The sequence below is a fragment of the Malurus melanocephalus genome, unplaced genomic scaffold (genome assembly GCF_030028575.1).
Source record: "Malurus melanocephalus ecotype Western Australia unplaced genomic scaffold, MMel_1.1 scaffold_179, whole genome shotgun sequence".
NCBI classification, from domain to species: Eukaryota; Metazoa; Chordata; class Aves; order Passeriformes; family Maluridae; genus Malurus; species Malurus melanocephalus.
In genome coordinates this window covers 359075-368999 of record NW_026623411.1, presented here as the reverse complement: position 1 = coordinate 368999, position 9925 = coordinate 359075, and the positions used below count along the sequence as shown (strand labels likewise).

The following is a 9925-nucleotide window of genomic DNA, read 5'->3' as shown; positions in this document are numbered from 1 at the left end:
AAAAAAAAAAAGAGTTCCATTGAAATGATCCAGATTTGTAATATTTATTACCCTACTCAGGGTGCAACAGACTTGATCATTAACACTAAAACATAGAAACTAAAAAATTGCAGTGTAAGTTGCATTGATTTTAAATGGTACTAAAGATACTACAGAAAATGCATCATTTATTGGGTCTTGGCTTTTCAGACTGGGATTGAAATTGAAATTAATTGAATTAATTGAAATTGAATTAATCATGCACTTTAACCACAAAGACACATTGCACAAACATGAACATGCACATCTGCATAAAAGGTGCAAAGTTTTCTTCAGAACCACTTGAACTACTGTAAATTAAGACGTCCAGTATGTAAGTATGTAGGTCTTAAGGGTGAATGCAGAAATACGTAATYAAAATATTAGAAGCAGGAACACATTGCCAGAAGCACAACAGAAATGCCATGGGGATTATTACTGTTGTTGTTATTATYGTTGTTGTTCAAAGTGCTCTGAAATGAATGCACAATGCATGTTGTTGGTATTAGTTTTCTACCTTTTTGCTAAGTTAATAATTGAGACAGGAAGAGCTAGAGTTCCCTTAGTAATATATGGCTTTCTTTGTGACATGTTGTCCACAGTTAAACTCTAAAATCCATACACCCTACCACAAGAGATGCTAAGAATTTAATTGTTGAAATGCTGAGCAGCTTATGTTAACACCCCACATTTTTTTATAATCAGCATATAAGAACATAAGTTTACTTAAATCTTGATAGCGGAATTCTGAAAACAAATAATCCAAATAACTAAAATGGGAAATTGAAGCAGAAAACTATACATGCCAGAGAACTCAGTGTATAGGTAATATATAGTTCTACTTTTTAAGTGATAGTCAACAAGAAGAGTCTCACTACAAGCAAATCCAAATGGGAACTGATTTATGAGTTGAGCTACCCTGTAGTAGCTCTCACAGATCTCACATTCAGCAGCAAAGACAGGTTTTTCTCTCAAACACAGCATAAATCACAAGGTAACTACAAGAATGTGCAATCTGATATATGTGTACCTTTACTATCTTTTTTGTTGATGTCAGGGAAAGGAAAGAGTCTTGGAAGTTCCACTGACACTACATTTTGATCACTGAAGGGGATTCATTCCTGTCACAAGCTCATAGAGAAAAACACTGCAAGTGCTTCAGTTTCATACCTTCTTTAAAAGGAGCAACAGTGCTGAGGCTGTCAGACCACCTGAAAATGTTCTCATCCAAAAAGTAAAATAACAGTTACAGCCAAGCTGACTAAAGAGAGTTAACTGGAACAGCATTCCCTGTGGAGAATATTTGGCTTTCACCACTGCAGCATCAGTGAACTCTGCAGAGTGCATAGGTAAAAAGTGGGAATTCCTGACACTTATCTTTAGATCCAGGCACTTGAAGAGCAGGAAAAAGAAAAACAAATAAGGAAGGACTGATACCTTAACAGACATTTTATCATGTTTAAAGAAAATAAAAGAAACACTCTGCTCAATTTGAAAGGGACAGACAACATGCCTAAACTGCAGTGATAACCAGAAGCATAATAGAAATATCAAACACTATTTCAGAATATGGGAAGTCAATTTACAATAAAAAAACAGTATTTTTGTTGAAATGTTTCCATGGCGTTGTGGAAATGGTACATCTTTCTTCACCTTTGACACACTGTTTTTCCTCAAGTAAATGATTACAAAGTCAAGAACTGCCAACACAAAATTAAAATTACTCAAGAGAAATCAAGAAGTTTTTGTATGTATATAGATACATACACACATATAGATGTATACATGCAAACAATTGAATTAATGTCTTTTCAGCCTTATCAGCAGTGATAGAGAACATGTCCTGTTACTCTGTTTCTCCAGCCTGAATTATAAACAGCTTGAATTTGCACTATTGACTAAGTTTCTTGCAAAGCCAAGGTTTTCCTAAAGGATTTTCAGGTCAGAATAAAAGGCAGTGTATTTTAAGTGACACAGGGACAGCAACTATCAATTACCTCCTAGCTGCACACAGGCAGCTTTCTCTTGTCTTGTGGATGACAGTACCAGTCACACTGATGCACAGCACAGAAAATCCCTAATACTGTTTTGGATTGCATTATGTTCAACAAAGATGGACCAGCAAGGTCAGTGAGCAGATCTCTGAATTGCCATTGGGGACTACAACACAGCTGTCAAAATAAGCTGAGCTTACAGTCTTCATGCTGAATTTCAGAGAAAGGTAAATTCTATGAAACGAAAGTAGTTTGGTTTTATTTTTTGCCTTATCCGAAAACTACCATTAGATGTACTAACATCTAGATCAGTTTGGAGTGCAGACAGCTTATGTTTTTCCAAGTTGAAACCAGACAATTATATTTTCCTAAAAGGGAATCTTCCAAGAAGGGGAGGGTCTGAATTTCCCAAATTCTTCTATTTTTAGCAGGTCTAACAGATGCCTGAAAGGCTATTTTCATTAAAAGACACATACGGAGCAGATGCTACTAGACTGAAAAGCTTTCCTCGTGGGAAATCAAGTCAAGAGTTTAACATAGGTAAAAATCCTCTGTAAAACCTCTAATTCATACAGATAGGAAATATAAAATAACACCAGAAGTCAAGATCAGGTGTCATTAAGGAATTTAAAATCAAACAATATAATATCAAACCAACTGAAGAAAAGTTTCTAAAAGAAAATCAGATGTAACTGTATTCCAGATGGAAAAATCTGATAAGCATAACTTTAAAATAAATGCCCCATTTTCTGTCTGGCTACTACCAGGAATCCACCTCCTAATGAAAAGTAAGTCTACTATGAGGAATATCCCAAAATAGAGATTATGAAACTACAGACACATGATCAAGGTCTGGATGAAAATGTCTCAAAACCATGACAGCAAGTCAAGTACATCCCATCAGGTTGAACTATCATAACAAGTCCCACATGAAAGWGGAATTTGATGTTACATAGCTAGCAGTTGATTCTGATGTCTTTGATATGTCATGCATGACCCTTTTCAAAAAAGCTCAGTCCTCCAGCACATTCATATCTGGTATCATCTTCTCTACCAATGCCACAAGGTGTGTGTCCCAGTGAATCTCCTAAGAAGGAAGATACCTGTCTATGATGATGACAGTATACTAAGAAAAAACTGTTCCACTGTAGAGCTTCTGCAGTCCTCTCAAAAGTGAATTCAGTAATGACTGGGGAATTTTTATACGCAGTTATTTGGTGTGTTTGGAACCACAGTTAATCTGTGACAAAAGCAGTCTGAAATGACATGTCACATAAGTGAATGTTGTAGAAGACAGCTTGCATGTCTTGGAGAAAGTTCCTCAGCTCTACAAAATGATTACAGGGAAAGAAAATCCTAAAGCACTTGGAGAACAGGTGAAATACCTGCAAAGCAATTTCAGGCTCCGGGGATTTAAGAGGTACTGATCAGCCTCAAGGTTCTTTCAGCACAGCTGCCCTAYACCAGCTAGTCATTAGGATACCTCACGCAATTTAGGTGGCCAAATTCCAAGAAACCCTTGAAGCTGCTGAGCCAAAATAATAGGATCATGGTCCTTACTCAAAACACAAGTGTTTTCCTTATGATGTTTAAAGCATGACACAAACATTAGAGGGCTGCTTACATTGTTAGTAAAGAAAATAAAATATTAAATCAGATCCAGGACCAGCTCTTGAAACATTTACAAGAAGGTGAAAAGTGAGGCTAGAARCAAAAGATGGGGCCCCTTCAGAGAAATGACATTCCTGCTCTGAAGCTGTAGAGGTATCTGCCAAGAAGAAAACTGAGATAACCTATGTGTGTGCTAGAACAAGCAACAACCAACTTCTAGCCATCTAAATTAGCATAAGACAACAGTAAGACAATTTGTTTTAAATTGTTCTCTAGATTAACTACCCAAAATGGTTTTACTGGAACTAAACAGAGGTAAGATCTGCTAGTACTGAAGCATTTACAGGAGCACTCATCTGTAATATGGCATCACAATCTTTCTCTGATGCAAAGGAACTAACATAAGCCAATCCAATGGCAATTGCAAATAGCCAGATCAGTGCAGATCATGATGGCCAGTTTCAGAAAGTAGTTCTGGAACTTTGCTCTCCATCCTTAGCCAGGTTCAAGATCTGAAATATGTCAACATTAAAGGAGTTAAGAATGTTCTCTTTCTCAACAATATAAGTAACTTCACTGCAATTTGTCACAAAGATTTTTTAATTCTCACAGATGGTATATAATAGAAAGTTAATCTTTGGCAACACTCCTGGAAAGGCTGAAAAACTGATAGAGAACACTGACAAGGCAGAGCAGCAGATACACATGACATCTAGAAGACACAGAAGATAAGTTTTGCAGATAGAAATTAACACAATCAAAGTATCTCATAGCCCAGATGTACCTCAGGACTTCAGAATTTTAAACAGACTGAAATGTCATTAGGTATGGCTGTGTCCAAGCATCAAGTATTATGAAAGGCAGAGTACACCTCTGCAGAAACAGTGATAGTATGATATTTTCAAGACAAGAGTGAAAATACATTAATACATTTTGAGTTACCCTCAATGAAAACATACAGATGAAACTATCAGCTGAATATGGAATTGATCAATTTAAGTGTCTGCTGAATTATTTAAGACAAACTAGCCTTCATCAGGCCTCACTCTAATCTTCAATTTTCTCTAGTGAAATATGTTCCTTTGGTACGAACTCATTAAAAACACATCCATCAATGAACAAGCTGTGAAGCCACATGAGGATTGCTTGCCAAATTCTATTTGGGTTAGCTGTCAGTGAATTTCACAAGGTCTGAGCATTAATTATTTCTGAAACAATATTTTGTAATCCCTTCAATTTTATCTTTGAGCAAATACAAGTGATCAAGGAAAAATCTGGGTTGTTTTGTTTTTTTTTTTACTACCAGACAATATGGGAACATCTTTCAAAATGTCGCAGGTTTTAAGAAAAGAAATATAGTGGGAGCTATTACATGTGGCTCTTGAGACAGTAYTCTCATACGTGAGAATGCTAGTACACTTCCCTACACCTGAGGTCAAATGTCTACTAATAGCATCTTGTCAAGTATTAGAAACTTTTTACATCAAAAATGTTTATAAAAACATAAAAACTGTGATTTCTTAAATGGAACTGCATTTATGGATTTTCAAATTTGGTATGATCCAGGATCATTTTATACCATTAAGGATTACAGTCACTGAGTATTTACATAAAATCATAGAATATTTTTTGTTGAAAGGATCAAAAGATCATCTAGTTCCAGCTCCCCTGCCATGGGTAGGGACACCTTCCAGATTGCTCTGAGTCTTTTTCAACTCAGCTTTGAAAATTTCCATGGATGGGCCATCCACAACATCTCTGGGCAACCTGTTCCAGTTGTCTCATGATGGAATTCACTACTGGATTCAGCTCTGTGCATGCAGCATTATCAATTCAGAACTACTTTCTGGAATTGTTCCTAGTGCTACAAACAGTTAAAATATGTTGGCATGAATAGGCCTGAAGCCTTAGTATTGCTGTGTGGACAAGATAGGGAGGAGAGGAAGATGTGTGCTGCTGCAGAGTTGGGGAACTACAGATACAGGACACTCTTGGAGCAGCGAGAAAGCCTAGATTATCATAACACACAATTATCTAAATAATTATATTTGAAGTATTAGGGCACCCATCTAAATAAACTGCATTCCAAAATAACTTAGAAGGGGTGGGGGCAAAGATCTGGAAACATCTGATATGGGACCAAACACTGCAATGCACCTCTGTGCCTCCAAAAATGCCCTGAAATGTCAGACCTAGAGGCACAGGGATGCCTGATAAAGACAAACAAAACTGTGATTTCTTAAATGGAATTGCATTTATGGATATCAAACAATATAATAAATTTAATATGGTCCAGGACCATTTTACACAACAAAGAATTTCAGGCACTGACAAGTGTATGTCAAATCATAGGATGGAATACTATGAAAATTCAGAACATTCAAAGTCTGAATAGCTGGAAGATACCTATACAGAACTTGCTTATGAATAATATATTGACCAGTGGTATGGTAATAGTTCAACAAAAATCCATAAATAGATTCCTGAACTCAAAGTATCAGTCATCATCAATAAATCTAACTAGTAGCTATTATATCAACAAATGAGATTAACATTACTAAATTGTCTACTTCTTAGCCATTTATTTGATATGATGACAGACACTAACTATTCCCAATTTCCAAAAATTAGGAAACAACATTCTCTAAAACAATACTTTTTTCGTAGTAGGAAAGAACTACCCACAAACCGACATTGCTAAAAGTCCTAAAACAACATAATATTTATGAAATTCATCAAAGAAAGTACCAGGTAAAAATGTAAAAACACCAAAACCTTCTGTCAACTGTATCCAAGGTGCACATCTAGATGGAAACCCCATTCATCTCCAATGGTTCACACTGCAAGTGTGCTGTCATAGGACTATTCATTTCTAAATGAGATAATAAGATAACAAAGATAATAACAAAGATAATCTTCATCATTAATAAGTTTTATGGCAGAATGGTGCTAGGAATGACAAGGTTGTGGGTTCAATCCCTATATGGTCCATTCCCTTAAGAGCTGGACTTGACGATCCTTGTGGGTCCCTTCCAGCTGAGAATATTCTGTGATTCTGTGATAATCAATGAAACCTCCAAGAAAATAATACAAAGTTTAGGGAGGTTTTTAAAAAGTTTTGGAGAAAGTTTATTGCCATGAATAAAACCAATTACAAAACAAGAAGTATGGTAAAACTAAATGAAATTGTGTATTGTTTTCTGTCAAGCACAAGCATACTTCATCATGAATTTGAGCAAGAAAATACAACATTCAATGTAACATCAAGTTAAGATAACAACGGTAAGCCAAGTTTTTAATAAGATGAAAAGAATTAACGCAATTTTCATAAAATAAATAATGAATCTGTGCAAGCCCCTCCCGGCCTTCCCCCCAGATCCCCCCAACCCTAAAACAAAAACCAAACTCCACAGTAATAGGTGATACTATCTGTGTTCTGAGACATCAGCCTGGAGTAAGTGAAAGAAAGAACCTAGAGGAAAATAAAGTAGCTTATCTAAAGAAAAACCAAAGTCTGGAAGACAAGATAAGRGCAATAAAAGATTTATTTTATACTTACTGCTGAATGAACAGAAAATACAAAAATGATAAATAAGTTAGAGAAAGAGAAGGCAGAAACCACAAAAACAACTCATAGAGTCAATACAAAGGAAAAAAAAATCCCTATAATCATAAGGTAAAAAAACCAAACAAAACCCCAAAACCACAAGCCACACTCATGAAGGGAACTCGAACTGTTTAGAGTCATGTCCTCAATGCGTTTAAGCCAAAAACGAAAGTTAATTAACTTTGAATGAAACATACAATACTCTAAAAGTCACAGCAAGCCAGTATTTCACTGTCTTGCTCTTTCTCTCAGAGTATCAAATCCTGACTTTCAATTCTAAGCCTGAAAGATAATGGATTTCCATTAGAAAAAGAAATTATTATCACACAAGTAGTAATTAGCCATGTATTCAATATTTAGGTTCTTCCTTAGGAATCAGATAGTTTAATTGTTCCTTTAATTACAACTTTTGAGGAAATTAACATGGCCTCTTCTAATTCTCTGAMAAAATAAAACTATGAAACACTACTCATCTAAAAGACTTAAAGTATTATATTTCATATTTAGGTTTGATTCCCCTCATTTAAAACAGACAACAAAAAATTAGGAATAAACCAACATTTTTAAGGAAAAATAAACAAAACAAACAAAACCAGCAATAATGTGAAGATTCATATTAGAATCAACGGTGGTTTCTAAAGAAATTAGAATTATTCAGCCTGCTCCCCAGCCAACAACAAAAGAAAAGGTACAAGAGAGCCAGATGGAGCTTGAAGAACTTTGATGAAAAGCAAATGGATGGGATTCCATATTCAAAGAGYAGAAGTGACTTATTTAAAATTTTCCCTTGAACAGAAATGAAAAATGTTTCATGTTACAAACATTGTAGCTTGTTCTCTGAAGTCTGCTCTACTACATTCATAGAAGGTGTGACATCAGAGAAACTGATGATGGGGCTTGTTCTTGTTTGCACACTTTGTTTTTTAATGTTTTGCATGGAAAACCAGGAAAAGCACAGACTTGAACTTTTCAGTGGGAAACTGGTTGCTCCTTCAGAAAAGATGCTCCATAAGTTTTTGAGATATAAGAACTCCTACTTTATCCATTAATTTTATTTTTCTGAGTTATAATAATGTCTCAACTTTTTAAGACAAATTTATCAGACAAGCTGGGCCACATGCAGCAAAACTCTACCTACACTGCTACTGGCCTAACTCATCAACTGACAGTTCCATCTAACTGAATAAGGATTATTCCCCCATGGGAAATTCCCTCAGATAAGCTAATCTTAGCAATAACCACCTTAGGCTGAAACTCCAGGAATGGACAAGAAAAACCAAACACTTGTATAGACATATGTGCCAGGAAATTATATAGCATTATTCTGAGTTTGTCTTGATGAAGTAATCACTAATTATGAATTATTAGCTATATAGAAATTATATGCAAACTGTATTTCTGCAAAAGAAATCAACCATCAGCACTGAGCTAGCATTTTCCTTTTTCACTAGTAGTCTTCCTTTGTTAATTCAACCTGGAAGATATTACAAACATATCTTCCCAGTGGGAAGGGAAAAGGTGATTATGTGTACTCTTGACAGACCATGGTATAAAACACAAAGACACGAGGCAGAACAGGTTAACATGATCGCTATGACATTATTTTCTTCTCATTTATGTGGAGAATAGAAAGAAAAACATTAATGTAGAAAACTTCTGTGAAAATGGTAAGATTTATTAATGCAAACAAAAGTAAACCCAAACTATTTTAGCTATGGAAATTCAAAATAGGTCTGCATCTCCCAGTCTGAAACTTTGCCACAGAAAATACCAAAGGTTTCATGGCTTTGGTTTGGCTTCTTTTGCAAAAGTAAATTACTTTTTTAAACAAAGAGAATCCAAAATCATTCCAGCAATATTTCAATAATCAGACCTTCCACCTCCATGGATATGTCCAATGAAAGTCCAATTGTAAGGCAGCACTTCTCCCAGTCTGGAACCCCTTCACTTTTAGGGAGAAGCAGCTGTCATTTTTATTCTACAATTTCATATTAAAACTGTATTTCAAGAAAGGACCAAAAAAACAATGATAATAAAACAGAACTCACCACAACTCCAAACTGCTCAGGTTCAGACAAATTGTTATACTCGTTCTTGAACTTGGACAATGCATTCAGTTGCTCTTGTTCAGGGAGGTGTTTTATTAAATTCTACAAAGAAAAAAAAAATAGGCTTAAAAATCTCAGATTCTATGCTACTTGTATTATTGTAAACAAATGGGTTTACATATGTATCATTACCATACACTCAAAGACARCCCTCTTCCCTGGAGACAGTAGGATGTACACAGCAACACACAAAGTAATTGAGAGTGTAAAAGGCAAGTGATGCAATACTGTCAGCACCTGACAYTGATTCTACAGACATTTCTGTAGTCTTTTCATTACTGTTTTTAAAGAAAGAATTTGCTTGACAGGCACTGTGCAAGCAGAACACTTCAAAGCAAACAGAATTTCAAGAGTAACATAACCATCCAAAGGATGGCAAGAATTACTAATTCTTGATGAAAAGTATATTGAAAAATAATAATTTATTTTCTACCTTTTCAAAACAGAAGKTTAAACCCATTACACTTACTTACACTACTACGTAGCCTGAAAACTTGCTACTTAGAAATAGTAAATCAGAAGTGGGATTCAGCTTCAGCTGAAGTCCATACGGGGAGATTGGACACATACAAGTGAATGTCTTGAAC

General features: G+C 35.4%; 1 protein-coding gene across 1 annotated transcript in view; it reads right to left on the bottom strand.

The window, feature by feature from the left end:
- The window catches only part of DIAPH3 (diaphanous related formin 3), a 199585-nt gene that overhangs the window by 97468 nt on the left and 92192 nt on the right, over nt 1-9925 (bottom strand). The window contains exon 20 of the mRNA XM_057372834.1: nt 9279-9380. Coding sequence (XP_057228817.1) covers nt 9279-9380 — 102 coding nt within the window. The remainder of the gene's footprint in view (nt 1-9278; nt 9381-9925) is intronic.